Source organism: Lepidochelys kempii, chromosome 9, assembly GCF_965140265.1.
Source record: "Lepidochelys kempii isolate rLepKem1 chromosome 9, rLepKem1.hap2, whole genome shotgun sequence".
In the NCBI taxonomy this organism is placed as follows: Eukaryota; Metazoa; Chordata; order Testudines; family Cheloniidae; genus Lepidochelys; species Lepidochelys kempii.
This window is the reverse complement of record NC_133264.1, coordinates 58199112-58219105: the sequence shown is the minus strand read 5'-3', so window position 1 is coordinate 58219105 and position 19994 is coordinate 58199112. Positions and strand designations below refer to the sequence as shown.

General features: G+C 46.3%; 1 protein-coding gene across 3 annotated transcripts; it reads right to left on the bottom strand.

Moving 5' to 3' along the window:
* Positions 1-5736: 5736 nt before the first annotated feature.
* BRCC3 (BRCA1/BRCA2-containing complex subunit 3) lies at positions 5737-19946 on the bottom strand. Of its 3 annotated transcripts, none has more exons than XM_073360573.1 (8): positions 19767-19946; positions 18407-18526; positions 16710-16797; positions 11984-12072; positions 10824-10879; positions 10181-10312; positions 9337-9380; positions 5737-6925 (listed from the first exon to the last, which is right to left on the bottom strand). In XM_073360573.1, the coding sequence occupies exons 1-8, from the start codon at positions 19917-19919 to the stop codon at positions 6774-6776; spliced, it is 834 nt and encodes a 277-aa protein (XP_073216674.1). In that variant the 5' UTR covers positions 19920-19946; the 3' UTR covers positions 5737-6773. The 3 variants fall into 3 exon arrangements, with proteins under 3 accessions (XP_073216674.1, XP_073216675.1, XP_073216676.1); XM_073360574.1 differs by having other exon boundaries at positions 19815-19946; XM_073360575.1 differs by lacking the exons at positions 10181-10312; positions 10824-10879.
* Positions 19947-19994: the final 48 nt, after the last annotated feature.

Genomic DNA, 19994 nt, shown 5'->3' with positions numbered 1-19994 from the left:
ACTTATGGAATCTCAGTGTCTCTTGTCATTGTTATTGCCTGACCCTTCCCCATAGTTCTTGTAATGGTGAGTTTTTAGATCTATAAAAATAATTAAAAATAAACATCAAATATAAGAAAATAAAAGTCACATTCTGCCTAGTTAAAAACTACTGATATATTCATACCGTATACATTTTAAGTGGGTGTTTTTTTTGCTGGGGGCAGGTTGTTTATATTGTGCAGTACCCCATGTGCCTCAGCAGGGGGCTCTGTAGAAAAACAATTCTCCATAGAGAGTACACAACATGAGGATGTCCCTCTGGGTAGCGGGAATTAATAGCTACAGTTTGAAGGACTTTTATCCTTTTTTGAGTTTGCTGGGCTCTGCTCTTCTAGTGCCGGTTATTGGAAAGCAGTGCAGTTATCCCTCAGCTGCAGAGTGAGATGCTTCAGAGCAGAGCCCTGAAAAGAGAGAGGAGAGTTGTATATATTCCTGGCTAGTGGAAAGAGTCTCTTATTCCAAATGCAGCCTCCTCTAAGCCCCACAGCTACCTGTAGAGAAATTACTAGAACTGGGATTTCCTTCTCACAGAAAATTTTGCATGTCTGAAAAAGAAAAATTTATCCTGAATGGGAACAAAAACCTTGAACTGGAAAATTTTCTGTGGGAAGCAGGAGGGGAGGTAGGAAGTTGTTTGTCCAGGAAGCCTGCCCACCCACCTGATGGGCAACTTGGGGAACCCACCAGCTGGGAAAGCCAGCTGCCCAGATATTCCAAAGAGCCTGCAGAACCCACTGCCCACGTTGTCTGGGGAGCCAGCAAGCCTGCCCGCATGCTTTCCATTGCCAGGTCTGATGGACTAGACACACTCCTGTGAATGTGTCAATTCCATTGAATTATTATTTTCTGATGATAAAATGTCAGAAATATCTTCCACCAACTCAAGAAATTTCATGGTTCAGGAATACAGCTAGTGCTCTGCCCAGCCATTATAAAAATCACACTCCTTTCAGAAGGAGAAATGGCCCCCTTCCTTTATATAATGTCATCGCCACAGCGGCCTCCAAGTCAAATGATAGTCTCCAGGCAAAGTGAGAGGGCACCTTTTGTTCCCATGTTCCTCCAGCAATGCACCCCAAGGGTGATCATCGCTAGAACTCAGCAGCACCAGGCCAGGCTCATTCTATCCTTGGGTGGGTGCCAGCAGATAAACAAATGTAGAAACAAGCAACCTAACATACACCAGATCTGGCTACAAACAACCCATTAGCCTTCAAGTACTGGACAAGAAGGACATGCCTATGGGCTACTGCTCACAGCAGAAGACTGGAGTCAGGACAGTTGTATGTCTTGCTCTTTATGTTGTATGTCAGGACAGGAATGTCTTGCTCTGGCCCTCACTTGCTGTGGGGAAAAATTCTTTTCCCCACAGCAAGTGAGGGCCAGAGCAAGACATTCTCTCCTGCTGCCCACCTAGAAAGTGGGTTTCCTGATATCTACTGTGACAAAGTTCCTGCTCTACCTTGGTGGGTCTTGCGCATGTTGGTGGATATGCTCGCCTTGGAGCTTCACAGCAGCCCTCAGTTTGGCCATTTTCATGAGCCCACAGTCCAGGGCAACTCCTCCTGTGTCTGACCAGGAGTTGGGAGGTTTGGGGGGAACCCGGGCCTACCCTCTACTCCGGGTTCCAGCCCAGGGCCCTGTGGAATGCAGCTGTTTAGAGTGTCTCCTGGAACAGCTGTGCGACAGCTCCAGCTCCCTGGGCTACTTCCCCATGGCCTCCTCCCAACACCTTCTTTATCCTCACCATAGGACCTTCCTTCTGGTATCTGATGATGCTTGTACCCCTCAGTCCTCCAACAGTCCACGTTCTCACTCTCAGCTCCTAGTGCCTCTTGCTCCCAGCTCCTCACACGCACACCACAAATTGAAGTGAGCTCCTTTTTAAAACCCATGTGCCCTGATTAGCCTGCCTTAATTGGTTCTAGCAGCTTCTTGCTTGGCTGCAGGTGTTCTTATCAGCCTGTCTTGTCTCCAGAAGGTTCCTGATTGTTCTGGAACCTTCCCAGTTAACTTACCCAGGGAAAAGGGACCTACTTAGCCTGGGGCTAATATATCTGCCTTTTATTACTCTCCTATAGCCATGTGGCCCAACCCTGTCACACTACCTAAGAGCTCGGGCTGAGGTGGGGCTTCAAGATTACTGCAAACTAATTTTTAGAAAGTGCTTCTTCCTACTGTATGAAGCCCTGAAAGGTGGGGAGCTGTGCTTGTTCATTAGGGGTTTGTCTAGATGAACAGTGAGGTGCAAATCTGCCACACACTAACTGTCTGTGTGGATCCCACTACTGCACACTAAAAGGTCCCCTCGTGTACACTGTCCTATTCCTATCTCTAAGCGGGGTAGATCGAAGTGTGGAAGGGAACTCCTAATGCACAGCAGCAGGGGCACAGGCACAGTCAGTGCATGGCAGGCTGATGCGGGGTAGATTTATAACCCAGCTTGCTGCACTGTCTATATTTACAAGCCCTTATAAGCAGTAGCACGGTCAAGGATAAACTAGGGTAAACCGAGTTTACGTCTCATTTGGGGAGTATGCAGGTTAGTTTACCCACTTTAAAATAAAACAACACCACACCACACCACAGCCTTATATTAAAAATCCGGATGGGGGCCAGGCTAGAAGAGCATGACTGGAGGGCTACTACAAGGGAGACAGAATCCGCAAGGGAGGGAAACCTGACTGATTACAAGTCTCTTCCCTCTCAGACTGTTCAAACTCATTGGGCCATTTCCTCAGCAGGTGGTGAGTTAATGGAGCTACACTGATTTACAGCACTTGAGGATCTGGGCCTTTGAATTTGTTTTTAACACCAATTTAAATTCAATGACATTTTAGATAAAGGAGGCCTTGAACTTGCATTTGTATCAATAAAATAAATGCACACCCCTCCAATGAGGCACTCTTAATACTAACCATGAAAGCTCCCAGTAAAACCAAGACATAACGGAGAGTAAAAAAAATAGGGATGCTCCCACAGCAGTTGCCATGCAAGCGTAAAGAATTCTAGCACATGTGGACAATCATGAAATTAGTGGCAGGTTACCAGAGGCTGCATTTCAGCATCCCACTCCAATAGTATAGCTTAGTGATTAGTTTACTCATGACTAATGGAGTAGCATAGTAGGCGTATAGCAGAGATAACCAGGTCAGAATTCAACAAGGTAGGAAGCTAGTCCCATTGACTGAAGCATTCATGGCTCCTACCAAATGCTAGCTAGTGAAAAAACTCCATCTGCTGACTCAGACCAAACTGAAAATACAGGAAGTAGGCAGTTCACAATTAGATCATTCGCACCACATAGTATCCACAAAGCTGTCTCTTGATTTATAATTAAAGCTATGTTTTAGTCACGGGAATTTTTAGTAAAAGTCATGGACAGGTCACAGGCAGTAAACAAAAATTCCCGGCCCACTTGTACTATATACCCCTAACTAAAACTTGGGCCGAGGGTGTTCTGGGGGTGCCACAGGGTGGCCCGGGACCCCCGCTGGTGCTGGCAAGAAGGGGGGGGGGAAGGCATGGCGCACGGCCTGGGACTCCTGCTGGTGCTTGTGGGGGTTGGTGGGGCTGGCAGGCTCCTACCAGGCGCTGCGTGTTCCTACAGCTCCTAGTGGGAGGGAAGGCCAGAGGGGCTCCCCGTGCTGCCCCCACCATGAGCTACAGGGACATGCCAGCCACTTGAGCCCCCACACCCCACAGTAAGCGCCACCCTGCACCCCAACCCCCTGCCCACACCCAAACTGCCTCAGCAGTGGCTGGTGCTGCAGGCCCAAGGGCTGCCTGATCTGGCAGCCCCGGAGCCAGCTGCACCAGAAGTCTTGGAGATCACAGAAAGTCACGGAATCTGTGACCTCTGTGACAGACACGCAGCCTTATTTATAATTCCTCCATTAGAGACATGCAGGCACAAACTCATTCTCTTTTTTGGAGGCTCTTGGGCTCAAAGGACAGACTAAGCAAAGTCTTGAAAGCTTTTGGAGGATGCTTATTGTGATTCTCCCTCCCTGAAATGCCAAGGTACTCAGCATGTCAAAACCACATCCATGAGGAATTATTTTCAACAAAGTAGCTGCTGTAAATTCCTGACAATTCCTAATCAAAGTTTTTTGCATGCAAGTGAATACAAACTAAATGCTAGATCATGGAGCAGGATATTAATAAAACATCTCCTACTTCATACCAGAGTGCTATGTATAGTTCTTCTGAAAAACAGACTTCATGCCTCACTAACCTTGTGTTTATCCAATCACAAGATGATTTGGCTCTTTTAAGCTTTCACAGGATTGTTTCTATTGATCTATACTATGATGGCAAATGGATCTCTCTGTTAAATCCTGTTTTTACAGGAGTTACTGTAGTAATTGTCTGACATTATAAGGACCACCCAATGCTTTTATCATGTCGTTTTGAAAAAGAAAAACATCGAATCTTAAACCCCATTAAAATTAGATTCTAAAGCTGTGCTAGAAAATCACCAAGACCAGACTTTTCTTTATAAAATAAACAATGCCATATCTAAAGCTGAGTGGCTCAGCACTGTGGTTCCAGTCCCAACGTGCTCCCACCATTGTGAGGTATGTCTATGCTGGGGAAAGTTCTAAAACCAATTCACCTAAGCCAAAATTGAAATTGGTTAGAACCACAGTGCAGACTGTTGCAGGCAGTTTATTTATAGCACAGTAATGCCTATAATGCCTAGCAGCTCCAGTCATGGATTCCTATTTCACTAGGTGTTGTACAAATAGAAGAAGGTGGCCTGGGCCATTTTGATTAAACTGGCACAAGTAAAAAGTCAGGCTGTCTTCAACTGGGTCTATGCTGCAGTTCTAACAAGTTTTAAAGTCAACTATTTGAACTGAATTTAAAATAGATTAGAAATTTTCCTCAGCATAGATATGTCCTATATATGGCTTCAGCCTATTGCCACTAGAGCATTGCTCAAATGCATTAGCCTCACTAATTACAGCAGTTGCTTTTAATTGTAAGAATATCTTTAACCTGTTTTTTTTTAAACGGACTACAGTTTAATTAATGGGTTGCCCAAAGTGGCAAGATAAGTCATAGGCATGCTATAGAGCAGTGGTTCTCAAAGCCGGTCCGCCGCTTGTTCAGGGAAAGCCCCTGGCAGGCCGGACCGGTTTGTTTACCTGCCGCGTCCGCAGGCTCGGCTGATCGCGGCTCCCACTGGCTGCGGTTCGCCGCTCCAGGCCAATGGGGGATGCGGGAAGCAGTGCAGGCCAAGGGACATGCTGGCCGTTCCTCCTGCAGCTCCCATTGGCCTGGAGCAGCGAACCGCAGCCAGTGGGAGCCGCGATCAGCCGAGCCTGCGGACGCGGCCGGTAAACAAACCAGTCCGGCCCGCCAGGGGCTTTCCCTGAACAAGCGGCGGACCAGCTTAGAGAACCACTGCTATAGAGTGCATTGGAGCACCTTATGCGTCAGGAGGGCCCCAGCATTATGTGCAGTTTATGTTTTTTGAAATGTGAATACCACTTTTTCTGAGCAGCTAATGGTTTCAGTTTAAAAACCACAGATACAAGGAGTTTAAACAGAAAGCTTTTAAATATGCAGTTGGTCTCCACTCTGGGATACGCAAGAGCCCTTGATACAGGCTTCCCCCTCAGTAGTGGTAGATACTTATGTGGCTGGTGGCAGATGGTAAACCCTGCTTGAAAACCCACTAAGGAGGAAAACGCAAAGGATAATTTAATGTTGAAGCTGAAAATAACTGCAAACTACTGCAAACAAACCTTTGCAATGGAGCTCAGGACACAAGAAGAAGTTTTCATTATCTGTCACAGCTACTCTCCCCCCACATACTCCTCTCTGTAAAACAATGTCACCCATCCAGTCCAGTTCAGCAGTGGGAAGCAGCTCAGTGACCAGTGTACAACTATAGTGAGAGACCCTGAAGGAAACAGGAAACAGAACACTCAAACTGCAGCACTCGCACTGTGTTTGGTGCAGCTTCCAACTCATTTCCACTCTCAAACTGCCCTCACTTTGGGTTTCTTTATTTGGTTTGAAATACAGGAGGCATAAACCTTAAGCCCCCGTTCATCTTGGCCGCATCTACCCCCACCCTAGCACATGTGCAAGAGTAGGCAATCAGTAATCCAGAAAGTTACTGGACATCAAGCCACTACCTGTCAACTGGAGCTACCAAAAGGATGCAAAATTGGCAATGTCAATGGCATAGCACCACCTCCCTCACCCTTCTCTGACCATGACTAGTGAGTTGCTTCATTTATTTGCTACAACAGAGAAGTCATGATCACTGTAGAAGTGCAGCTGTTACCCCATCCATGATTCTCTGGTTCCAGGCTCCCAGCAATATATATAAAAGGGAAAAAGATTTGTGTTGAATAACAGGGGAGAAGGGAACCAAATAAATGTACTAGGTATCCCCCTCCTAGAGCTATGCTCTCTTCCCAAGAGCATGCTGCTGTATCACCCTGGTTAGGGTGGTGCTGGATTGCTCCTCTGTGCACTCAGAGAGCGGACTTTTCACACAGGCAGCACAAGGCTTTCCATCTAGTTGGAGACAGATATGAGCCCTTGGTTGTCTTGTGGAAGTGTTCTTGGAGCCGTCACATGAAGCGAGATGAGAGGAACAACTAGCATCTTCACAGAAAGGCAAGACAGACCACACGTCAGCCACATGTCACTCTTGTCCAAGCCTATTGACTACTTCTTTTTTTTTAAAAGGGTCTGGGGTTGCCTCTTCACTCCAGGGCAGCTAGTTCTTTCATGAGCTCTTCTTTCTCTCGCTGCAGTTCCTGCACCCGCTGTTTGTTCTGCTCCAGTCTGTCCTCCAGCCACTGTAGGAGGGGACCACTGATAGCAGACATTTGGCTGCAGAGATTCTTGGTGAACACTGGAAAATACACAAAACATGTCAGCGCAGGAGGAAGAATCTCTCACCCGGCTGCAGAATTGCAAAACTTAAGCAGAAAGGTTTCACAACAGTACTTCATGAGACATCACTGATCCTCACAGACAAGGGTTAAACAACAGCTACCAGTCCAAGGGGGAGGTGGGGAGAATACTTATAAAAACTATTTAACCCTGAGTTTTCGATGCCCTTTGGGGACATACAATAAAAAATGACATACAAACAGGCCTAGTGTAGACTGATTATTTTTCATAGTTAAGGTTGAGTTTGTCACGGAGGTCATGGAAGCCACATATTCTGTGACTTCTGTAGTGGCCACCGGCCCTCCCACCCCCCCCAACAGCAGCAGGAGTTTTGGTGTGGAGCTCAGGGGTGGGATGCAGGAGGGGGTGAGGGCTCCCGGTGGCGCTTACTTTAGGGGTGCTCCCTGGAAGTGGCGACACCCCTTGGCTCCTAGAGGGGAAGGGGCTCTGCCTGTAGGAACCACCCCCGCAGCTCCCATTGGCCGTGGTTCCCGGCCAGTAGGAGCTGTGGAGCAGCGCTTGGGGAGGAGGCAGCATGCAGAGCTGCCTGGCCACACCTCTGCCAAAGCTGAGGGATGTCGCTGCTTCTGGGGAGGCACGGAGCTGGGTATGGAGCCTGCCAGCCCCGTCAACCACCCTCCCAGCACCAGCAGGATCCTGCCCCCGCAGCATCCGCAGGGCCCCTCCCAGGCTGCCGCCTCCCTCCCCGACACATGCGGCTCCCCCGCCCAGGAACCCCTTCCCCCCCAGGCCAACCCCCTCCCCAAGATTTAGTCAGGAGTATATAGTACAAATCATGGACAGGTCACAGGCCATGAATTTTTGTTTACTGCCTGTGACCTGTCCATGGCTTTTACTACAAATACCTGTGACTAAAACATAGCCTTATTCAGTCAATAGGGGAAAGAGAATCCTATATAATGAAGACATATTTTACACTGAAAGTTAGACATGGCATTGGCCATTCTTCTGGTAGACCACCACTCCATCCTATGGAGATCAGAGTTAAATGCTATGGAACTAATGCGACTTACTTCCATTCAGTGATGTATGACCACACAGAAGCCTACGTTGGTGTAACTCACATGCAGAAGCATCAGGTTCCACAGGAGAATGGATTGGCCCCCTTTACCTTGATTTCAATTCCGGACCAATACAGCTCTAAGATTACTCCTGAGGGAATTCTGCACCAAAAAAATTAAAATTCTGCACCCAGTATTTGAAAATTCTGCAAGATTTGTCAATAAATAAATGTGGAGGCTCCCCACTGCCATCCTGGAGCACAGACCACTGGCTACACGGAGGTGGGAGATCTCCTTGCAGCCCCTTTCTCTTCCCCCCACCAAGGGGTATGGACTCAGTGGTGAGGCTGCACCCAACCCTGACATAGCGCAAAGTCCGGGCCTGACCCAGAAACATCCTGAGGTCCTGCCCCTCCACACCAGGTGTGGGTAGGCAGGCTCAGTCATGAAGGGGCTTAGTGTGGGGTGATCAGGTTCTGTGTGGGGTAATCTGGGTGCAGGCAACTCAGTGGGGGGACCGGATGTGGGGAGGATCTGGATGCAAACGGGTCAATGGGAGCCTCCGTGTACAAGAGCAATGGGACTCTGCAGGGAAGTCCAGGTGCAGGTGGTTGGGGCTCAGTGGAAGGTTGGGGGGGTAGAGGACGGGGCCTGGGGCTTGGCAGTGATTTACATCTCCACCAGCTGCTCCGGGCCCCCGAAACAATGTACCTGCCCTGTTGGAGAGGGGCTCGTGACCGCTCTTGCTGCTTCCCTTTGCTTCGCCTTTTTATGTTCCCTGTCAAAAAGTAATTTTTCTGGGGGGAAGCAAATATATCTGCAGGGAGCATGAATTCCCCCAGGAGTAATCTTTAAGATGCATCCATACTACAATACCCTGTGCTGTTGTAACACCAAATCAAATTCTATCATGGTTTAAAACCAAATGGATAAACTGAAGGAGGCCACCCAGTTCCTTCCATTTGTGATTTAGCCCACCTTAGAAGTCAGTTGCCCCCACCCTTCCAAACACCAGAAATGTTAATGAATAATTTGATTCACTGCTGAACTTCCCTAGCCCCCAATATAAGAATGGACAAGTTTGAATGTCAGCCAAGCTGTGGAGCAAGACATGAACTACTTGGCAAGATCAAAACATAGTGCTAAACTTGGGTGAAGTAATCTGTTCACAGGCTGGCTCAATGCCGAACATCTTCAAGTGGACACATGATTACAATCCATGGTGATACACATTGTCGTCTACTGACCTCTATAGACAGACCCAAAATGACCATTTTTCAAGACCACAAGATGACTCATAATTCATCTCTCAGTCCAGCATCCTTATTCCCAGAAGAGGAACCCTTACCTGAGCCATTGTGAATCTTGGTTACAGAGTCTAGATGGGTGAGGCTAAGAGAAAGAACAAAACATAATTGGTGACAAGACAGCAATGAACTGAGTATTAGGGGTGAACCTGAATTACTGAAGACAGCCACCTACAAGAGTCTAAAACCACAGGCACTTTGGGACTACTCACCCTTCTTTAATGGGAATTCCACTGCATTGGTTACGCCACATCAAACCATGTATTACAATGAGTATCATGCATTCTCCATGCTGAACTCCACAGACAGAGGCTTATGTCAGGAGGGTGGTAATCCTACTAGCATTTGGTCTTATTTCTCACATACCTTCCCTTCTGATCAGCCATTTTCACTCCTATCACACTTTGATAACCATGATCATGAGAGGATCATGCAGTTGCCTTAGTATCAGCATCACTGTCATACTATGCAGGCTCCTTACCCTTTTCTATGCCAGTAGAAAAGCTGCTAGCTGTAGCCTCTCTATCTCTGGGAGTGGGGCCTGAGATACATTCCACTGAGCAAGGAGTTGCAGTCTTATCAGGCTTACAGATGAAAGCTTTGGAAGAACTTTTTGAAACTAGTGCCCCTGCAGAGGCACCTCAGGGAGCAGGAGTCATTAGCCAGACATACAAACGCATATGGTAAAGAGCAGGACTTTAGGACTGAGAGCTAGCTTCAAGGTCCCTCATGATACTAGGTACAGCTAACCCTTTATTTCTTTCTACACTTGTGCTCTGCTCAGGACAAAGGACTATGAGGGGCAAGTATATTAACCTTAAAAGCTACTGTCATCAACTAGACCCCCTGGTGCTGTGGGAGGCAAGTGACCCTGACTCCCCCTACCTGTGAATTCTCCTGTATGCATCTTGCTCCTCCTGGCACAAGATCTTGGGCAGCTCCACCGCCGATTCCAGGCACACTTTGCCAATGGTGTCATGGGGAACAACATGAATAGGAATTTCAATCCTCTCATACCTGCACAGTGATCATGTACAAGTTACTGCCCCTACCCTTGTGGTCTGCTGCTTTAGCCAGTCAGATATTCCATACAGCAGTAATGGCTTGCCCAACAGTGACATCACCATAACTTTGCTGCTGGGCAGGCTTGCTCATGCTCACTGACAGACGAGAAGCAGTTTGCAATAGTACTCATTCCCCACTTTAAGAATGGGGGATAAAAAAAAAGAGAAGCTAGGAAGTCAGCACTGGCGACAGCCTCTGATAGGTGTATGAACACTAAGGCTCCTATGGCTTAGATTCCCCTTTAGAAATTTGTCCACTTTCAAGCAGGAAATGAGACCTCCTTTAGGCATCCATAATTACTGGGATTAACACAACATTTAGTTCTACATTCAGATGATCAAACAGTAATAGTACTACTTATTTAAGTTAACCAAGGAAAGCTGACAATTAAAAGGAGACAGAAGAGACTGATCATTTCTCTCCTGAGAGACGAATGTTAAGAACGTTTTCAGACAGTGCTTACTCTGAGCTCTTCTGAGCCTGAATTGACTGGAAACAGGTGTAGAGTATCCGGCCTGTCTAAAAGAATCAGCAGAGGTAAACATCAGACTATGGGCAATGAGAGCTCACCTAAAATCCAAACTTTCAAATAATACTTTCCCTGATAGTTCAAATGTACCACTTTTGGGTGAGGGAGAAGGAGAGAAAAATTCTTAATAAGCAAATACTGAGACACTCACTACAGCAATGGTTCTCAAACTTTTGTACTGGTGACCCCTTTCACATAGCAAGCCGCTGAGTGTGACCCCTCCTTATAAATTAAAAACACTTTTGTATATATTTAACACCATTATAAATGCTGGAGGCAAAGCGGGGTTTAGGGTGGAGGCTGACAGCTCACGACCCCCCTTGTAATAACCTCATGACTTTCTGAGGAGTCCCGACCCCCGGTTTGAGAATCCCTGCACTACAGACTATATTAACTATCATATGAAAACTCTTAAATCAGAACCATCTGATTAAACCAAAAAAAAACCTGGAAAACCTGGTTAAAGGCAACATTTCATTCCCAGTTCATCCCAACAGTTAGCCTCTCACAGGGGACAATGATGTTTGACAAAATACTCTGAACTAATTAGACACAACAGGCCTGAAAAACAGGACCAAAAAAGTCTATACTGACTGGAATGTGTTATTGTGATGCAGTAAGTTACCTTTTTTTGATGCACACACAAGCACACCATAACCATTCTGTCTGGTCCCAGAGCTCAAACACCAGCAGATCTATGAAAATCTACAGGCTGCAGAATTCTACTGGGGAAATTTTCAAATGCAACAACCCTGAAAACACAAACCTATTAACCTATCATTTCCCATCAAGTTTTCTTGCTACATTTGCCAATTATAAATTGGAGCTAAACACAAGTTTGCTTCCTCCAGAGCATCTTCTCTAACCACATTCAACTGTAGCATTGAATATATTTATGACCAAACTAGCCTGGCGATTAATTCACATCTGTGCTGCATTTACATTGATTACATTCCAGCAGGCCCCTGACCCAGCTCCAGAGCGAACTCTTATTTCAGATACCATTCAGAGTTAAACATAAGACTTCAGCTCTGCATCAAAGCTGAAGCTTCAAACTGGCATATGAAGGGTTTCTCTCCATGCAAGTTGCCTACCTTTGTGTTCTTGTCCTCAATGAAACAGGAGAAGATGAGCCCCACAAAGCCCTGGTCCATCATCTGATACATGGCTTGAGTGCGAACATCTGCAGGTGTGAATGAAAACAAAATAAACAGGCTGCTGCTAAGCAGTGAAGGACTGTGCCAGTCACCTGAAGCACCAGGCAAAGATTTGCCACCTTTCCAGATACTGCTTTTTATTTTCATTCTAGTCAAATGGATTTTTGGGGGTTTTTTTTGGTTTAAAAGAATACCTCTCCAGGTCCAAAAAACAGCCACCTTTAAAGAAAAGGAGGACTTGTGGCACCTTAGAGACTAACCAATTTATTTGAGCATAAGCTTTCATGAGCTACAGCTCACTTCACCGGATGCATTCGGTGGAAAATACAGTGGGGAGATTTATATACACAGAGAACATGAAACAATGGGTGTTACCATACACACTGTAATGAGAGTGATCAGGTAAGATGAGCTATTACCAGCAGGACACCGGGGGTGGGGGGGACGGGGGACAGGGGACACCTTTTGTAGTGATAATCAAGGTGGGCCATTTCCAGAAATTGACAAGAAGGTCTGAGGAACAGCGTGGGGGGGCGGGGAGGGAAATTTGGGAAGCAGATAGAATACCCCTGGTCGGGGTTCCAGGGGTGTGTCTGTGCAGATTTGTTCTTGTGCTTTTTCAGGGAGTTTCTTGAGCAAAATCTGTAGTTTCTTTTCGTAACCCTCAGTGGGATCACAGGATAAAGGCTTGTAGAAAGTGGTGTTGGAGAGCTGCCTAGCAGCCTCTTGTTCATATTCCGACCTATTCATGATGATGACAGCACCTCCTTTGTCAGCCTTTTTGATTATGATGTCAGAGTTGTTTCTGAAGCTGTGGATGGCATTGTGTTCTGCACTGCATCACTGAGTTCTCCAACACATCATCAAGGATCTACAACCTATCCTGAAGGACGACCCATCACTCTCACAGATCTTAGGAGACAGGCCAGTCCTTGCTTACAGACAGCCCCCCAACCTAAAGCAAATACTCACCAGCAACCACACACCACACAACAGAACCACTAACCCAGGAACCTATCCTTGCAACAAAGCCCGTTGCCAACAGTGTCCACATATCTATTCAGGGAACACCATCATAGGGCCTAATCCATCAGCCACACTATCAGAGGCTCGTTCACCTGCACATCTACCAATGTGATATATGCCATCATGTGCCAGCAATGCCCCTCTGCCATGTACATTGGCCAAACTGAACAGTCTCTACGTAAAAGAATAAATGGACACAAATCAGACGTCAAGAATTATAACATTCAAAAACCAGTCGGAAAACACTTCAACTTCTTTGGTCACTCGATTACAGACCTACAAGTGGCAATTCTTCAACAAAAAAAAACTTCAAAAGCAGACTCCAACGAGAGACTGCTGAATTGGAATTAATTTGCAAAGTGGATACAATTAAAAAAAGAAAAGGAGTACTGGTGGCACCTTAGAGACTAACAAATTTATTTAAGTATAAGCTTTTGTAAGCTACAGCTCACTTTATCAGATGCATCCGATGAAGTGAGCTGTAGTTCATAAAAGCTTATGCTCAAATAAATTTGTTAGTCTCTAAGGTGCCACAAGCACTCCTTTTCTTTTTGCGAATACAGACTAACACGGCTGCTACTCTGCAACCTGGATACAATTAACTTAGGCTTGAATAAAGACTGGGAGTGGATGGGTCATTACACAAATTAAAATTATTTCCCCAATTTTATTTCCCACACCCCGCTGTTCCTCACACATTCTTGTCAACTGCTGGAAATGGCCCACCTTGATTATCACTACAAAAGGTCACCCGCTCTCCTGTTGGTAATAGCTCACCTTACCTGAGCACTCTCGTTACAGTGTGTATGGTAACACCCATTGTTTCATGTTCTCTGTGTATATAAATCTCCCAACTGTATTTTCCACTGAATGCATCCGATGAAGTGAGCTGTAGCTCACGAAAGCTTATGCTCAAATAAATTTATTAGTCTCTAAGGTGCCACAAGTCCTCCTTTTCTTTTTGTGGATACAGACTAACACAGCTGTTACTCTAAAATCAACTTTAAAGGAATATTTAAAAGTTTCCAGTAACAATCTAACACAAAACAAGGCTAAAATCCTTTAAAATGCAACATGAAATAATGAAGTAAAAAGTCCTGGGGGAATTCTGCACCAAAAAATTAAAAACGCTGCAACATTAAAAATTAAAAGTTCTGCACAATTCTGCATATTTTGTCAAAATAACAATATAATCACACCAGTTTCAATTATTTTGGGTCATTTATTTCAAAATACCTGTCAGCAAGTATGTCTATAACAATACAGACAACAAAAAACATTCGGGAAATGGTTTTTGACAAATAGATTCCTTACTAGGCATATTAATACAGAATTCTGAGTAATAATTCATTTAAACTACAATACAGAACCATATTCCCGCACCCCTCAGAATCATAGAATATCAGAGTTGGAAGGGACCTCAGGAGGTCATCTAGTCCAACCCCCTGCTCAAAGCAGGACCAATCCCCAACTAAATCATCCCAGTCAGGGCTTTGTCAAGCCTGATCTTAAAAACTTCAAAAGGAAGGAGATTCCACCACCTCCCTAGGTAACCCATTCCAGTGCTTCACCACTCTCCTAGTGAAAAAGTTTTTCCTAATATCCAACCTAAACCTCCCCCACTGCAACTTGAGACGATTACTCCTCATTCTGTCATCTGCTACCACTGAGAACAGTCTAGATCCATCCTCTTTGGAACCCCCTTTCAGGTAGTTGAAAGCAGCTATCAAATCCCCCTTCATTCTTCTCTTCTGCAGACTAAACAATCCCAGTTCCCTCAGCCTCTCCTCATAAGTCGTGTTCCAGTCCCCTAATCAGACACTTTCCAATTTTTTCACATCTTTCTTGTAGTGTGGGGCCCAAAACTGGACACAGTACTCCAGATGAGGCCTCACCAATGTCGAATAGAGCGGAACAATCACGTCCCTCGATCTGCTGGCAATGCTCCTACTTATACAGAAGCAATGCAAAGGCCTGTGGGAGTCAGGGGTAATGGAGGAGCTGAGGGAGAGGGAAGTAAATTGCTGGGAAGGAGCCTGGGTGTGAACTTGGAGGGTTGTTGGGTATGGGTGGCGAAAGTATGAAACATGGGTTTTTTGCGGGGGCGGGGAGGGATTGTTAGGGAGCTTACCCCATGCAGACTCTGGCTGACCACTAGCCTCTCCCATTGAGTCAGGCACATCTGCCCCTGTTCCCATGGGTTCCTGCACCCCTATGTATCCTTGCACCCTGTCCACGAGTCCCTCCACCCCCACTCAGACACCCATTCCCCCACATCCTCATGTGGCCCTGCACCCCCGCCCTCTTCCCCATGTCTCTGTGCCCCCTCCCAACAACTCCCCTGTCCCTATGTGTCTGTGCCTCCACTCAGCCACTCCCTGTCCCTATGTGTCCCTGCACCACCCCCATCCCCATGTGTCTCTGTGCCCCCACTAAGCCATCCCTGTCCCTATGTGTCCCTGCACCACCCCCATCCCCATGTATCTCTGTGCCCCCACTAAGCCATCCCTGTCCCTATGTGGCTCTTCACCCCCTCCCCCATCACCATGTGGCTCTGCATCCCCTCTCCCCTTGTGCCTCCACTCCCATTCAGCCTCTGCCCCAGTCTGTCCTTCCCAACTAGCCCTTATGAGCCCCAGTCTCACCCCTCCAGCACCCCATGATGTTTGTCTCCCCCTGTTTCCTGACCTGGCCCGACAGGTGCTGCGAAGAAGGCAGCACCTTTCTCTTTCCAAGATGGACAGGAGCTGCTGCTGTGTTCTATCACCACAGAGCCCTCTGGTGGGCAAAAGACGGAACTGCAGCAACATTTTTGTGCAGAAAAAAGCTTCTGCCAAAAATTAAAAATATGTGTGGCTGATTAATTATGCACACGCGCAGCAGCACAGTATTCCCCCAGGAGTATAACATGTATACAGACAGATCAAAGCTGTGACCAGACACCCAAGGAGATTTCAACAACTCTTTTGAAGAAGTATTGTTCTATTGTTGTTATAGCATACACATCTATGTACGTAGAACCTTAGAGTTAGGAACACCAGAGTTACAAACTGACCAGTCAACTACACCCCTCATTTGGAACGGGAAGTAAGCAATCAGGCAGCAGCGAGACTCTCCCCTCCCCACGCAAATAAAAAAGCAAATACAGTACAGTATTATGTTAAACGTAAACTACTAAAAAAAAGGGAAAGCAGCATATTTCTTCTGCATAGTACTGTTTCAAAGCTGTATTAAGTCAATGTTCAATTGTAAACTTTTGAAAGAACCGTAAACATTTGTTCAGAGTCATGAACATTTCAGAGTTACGAACAACCTTCATTCCCGAGGCGTTCATAACTCTGATGTTCTACTGTACAACTAGAAAAAATAAAGACATCCAAAGAGCTTTGAGTATCTCCTTCGGTTCCTCATGTTTCTGATTGCAGATCTGATCTTCCTGTCTTGAAGAACACCTATAAACAGACTTTGCCTACCTTAGGAATCCAGAGGACTTCCCATTTTAGATAATTTGAAGGTAGGGAAAATGTGGGATTAAAAACTTCAACAGTATCACTTTAACAAAAAAAAGTGGACAAAGTGGTATTGTTCACAATGAAACATATATCCATATGAAGCTCTGGGCTGAGACACTCCTTACCCACATGAGACGGCCAGACAGTTATGTGTGGATGAGAATGATACCAGCCCACAACCCTCATGGAACGTCCTGTAATCTCAGCCAATCTGTGTGTCAGTCAAGGTACTTTCAAAACAGTGAGAGAGCAGAAGAGACTATATGTCCCTTGTGCAAGTTAAATAATAACACGGGGCAGAATCCAAACATGGTCCTCAAGGGATTATTTGATTTTAGTATATTAAAGGGAAGAATGACAGGTGATGGTGTGTGCTGGAACAGTCTTCCTCCTAGTCACCAATGGACAACCTCATCCTCACAGATGTAACACTTCCTTGAACAGAAGCAATGTGCATTTGTACATAGAAATAAATGACAACAAATGCTAGTAAGCTACCCAAAGAATTGGACTCTTGCCATTACAAAGATTACACGTAAAAAGGGCTTTTCTACTGGGGGAGTTTTCAAATATATCAAACCTGAAAACACAAGCCTAATAGGCTTTTCCATGAAGTTTTCTTGCTGCATTTGCCAATTCTAAAAGTGAAAGGTGAACTTTCTTCAAAATACAAAGGCAATCTTAAACTAAAACTTCAGGGATTAATTAGAATGCTTTGGGTGTTAGTCTAAACATTAAGAACACCCCCTCAATAGATACTGGGCTGGATGGATCTTTGGTCTGACCCAGTATCCTGTCTGCCGATAGTGGCCAATGCCAGGTGCCCCAGAGGGAGTGAACCAAACAGGTAAAGACCAAGTGATCTCTCTCCTGCCATCCATCTCCACCCTCTGACAAACAGAGGCTAGGGACACCATTCCTTACCCATCCTGGCTAACAGCCATTAATGGACTTAACCTCCATGAATTTATCTAGTTCTCCTCTCTATTTGGCACTGGTGAGGCCTCATCTGGAGCATTGTGTCCAGTTTTGGGCCCCCCACTACAGAAAGGATGTGGACAAATTGGAGAGAGTCCAGCGGAGGGCAACAAAAATTATTAGGGTGCTGGGACACATGATTTATGAGGAGAGGCTGAGGGATCTGGGCTTATTTAGTCTGCAGAAGAGAAGAGTGAGGGGGCATTTGATAGCAGCCTTCAACTACCTGAAGGGGGGTTCCAAAGAGGATGGAGCTAGGCTGTTCTCAGTGGTGGCAGATGACAGAACAAGTTGCAGTGGTGAGGTCTAGGTTGGCTATTAGGAAAAACTATTTCATTAGGAAGGTGGTGAAGCACTGAAAAGGGTTACCTAGGGAGGTGGTGGAATTTCCATCCTTAAAGGTTTTTAAGGCCCTGCTTGACAAAGCCCTGGCTGGGATGATTTAGTTGGGATTGGTCCTGCTTTGAGCAGGAGGTTGGACCAGATGACCTCCTGAGGTCTCTTCCAACCCTTATCTCCTATGATTCTATGATCTTCTCTACCCATATTAAAAACAGTAGCATTGAATATATTTGTGACAAAACCAAGTGATCAAGAACAACGGGTAATTACAATATGGTTCCATCACATCGTTCAAAAAGTGTTGAAAGAGACTGCAGCAGTGGAGAGCTGTAGGACAGCCTCTCAGGCAGAGTGTATGTGAAAAGGTGGTAGGCATCTTTATATTAACTACAGTAAATCAAGGGTGGTACTAAAACCAAACAGGTTTGAGGTCTAGAAACCTTGTTGACAAGCTTCCTACTGAACATGACCCTTTCTGGCTACAGTCTCTGTAAAAGGATATCTCTGCTTCAGTAGAAGCAGCTGAAAGCTGCTCCGGAGAAATCTCGACTCGATCCTTCCTCTTATCTGAACGTCGCAGGATGATCACAGAATGAATATGAACAATTCTGCTGGTGTCAACCTAATAATAAATGAGGGAGGAAGCATCACTCATCTCTCTCAGTGAATCAACTTCTCAAAGAAGGTGCTGCAATCATGTCTTTATTAAAAAAGCATGCTTTCAATCTTAGATCTCTTAAAACATACGGATAGGTTTTTCAATGGGTTACTTATTCTAGGTTTTCACTTCTGAAACCATGAATTTAAAATTCTTGAAGCTATGAGTTTAGGGTATCTGTCACACCAGTCTCACAGCTGAATTGGCACAAGTGGCTAACTACTGAAAAGATAGCCAAGACAAGAGTAGCCAGATGTAGGCTCCGGAGCAAGAGTGAGGCACATATTACCAGAGCTGTGCAAGAAATGCTTACGCAGAACATATCTATGCTATGCCAGCTTTGGTCATTGCTATTATTTCTTCAATTCCCTGAGGATCAGGTTCACCCATGAAGACAGAATTTAGCAAGTTTACTTTTGTGTAAAGATGTAACTTAATTACATGCTTTTTTGCATATTTCACTTTTAGGGTCAATCAGGGCATGAAAAGCCTATCCAATACCCACTTGCTCAAAAACTAAACCTACTTATCAAGTCAAAACACACAGGTGCCCCACACCATGCTCTTTTCTGCAGGCCAGACACTCACCTGCTGCTTTGACTTGGAACATACAGAAATGGTCTCTTATTGGCTACACTCTGCACATCCCCCATCCCCCAATTAATGCTGGTGCTCTCAAGCAAACACTAATCAATGCTGCACCCAGAAAATACACACCTTATCAGATGGGTCATCCCCCCCAACAAGTCCGTGTTGGCCCCCAACCAATAAATTACAGCCCACCCCCTCAAAAGATAAAGAGCCAATGTTTACCTGAGGTATATATCCCCACTCCCCTTCTCCCTAAATCTCAGAGTCCTACGCTAGGGCAGCATGATCTCCTTACACATACACAGATCCTTTTCTTGGGGTGGCACGGTACTACTAACAAGCACCCCATTCACACACAGAGCTTTCTACTGGAGAGGGGGGTGTGGTTGGGCCACCACCCGAGCAGGGCGCATTAGTTCTAATGGCAGTGGCTGCCCTTCTCCCGAGCAAAGGCAGAGACACTGGAACTGTCCCCGCGGGTGGGGGACGCACCCAGCCCCTAATCTATACTGGAGGGAAGGCTGGCATCCCCGGGGTGGGGGATACGCCCAGCCCCTCGCCTATGAGGAGCAGAGGCGGCCAGGCACCCGGGGGGAGGGGTACCCCTGCATACCCAGCGCCCCGGCTCTGGGAGCCCGCCTGCCCGCGGCCCAGCCGGTACCTCCCCGATGCACAGCCCCATGACCTCCTCCTTCTCGGTGCTCAGCGCGTGGTTGAGGCAGACCAGGAAGGCGTCCGCCTCCAGGTGCACAGCCTGCACCGCCATCTTGGGAGCGCCACTCCCCACCCACCCACGCCGGAAGCGCGGGTCACGCCGCACGCAAGGGCTGACGCTTCGCTG

What these genes read in the sequence shown, in the direction of transcription:
- BRCC3 (XM_073360573.1), bottom strand. Translation starts at nt 19,919, where the DNA reads ATGGCGGTGCAGGCTGTGCACCTGGAGGCGGACGCCTTCCTGGTCTGC. An exon ending in TGTCTGGCCGTCTCATGTGG is followed by an intron (nt 12,073 to 16,709) that starts GTAAGGAGTGTC and finishes TCACACCTGCAG; the next exon opens with ATGTTCGCACTCAAGCCATG. An exon ending in GCATACAGGAGAATTCACAG is followed by an intron (nt 9,381 to 10,180) that starts GTAGGGGGAGTC and finishes TCTTTCTCTTAG; the next exon opens with CCTCACCCATCTAGACTCTG.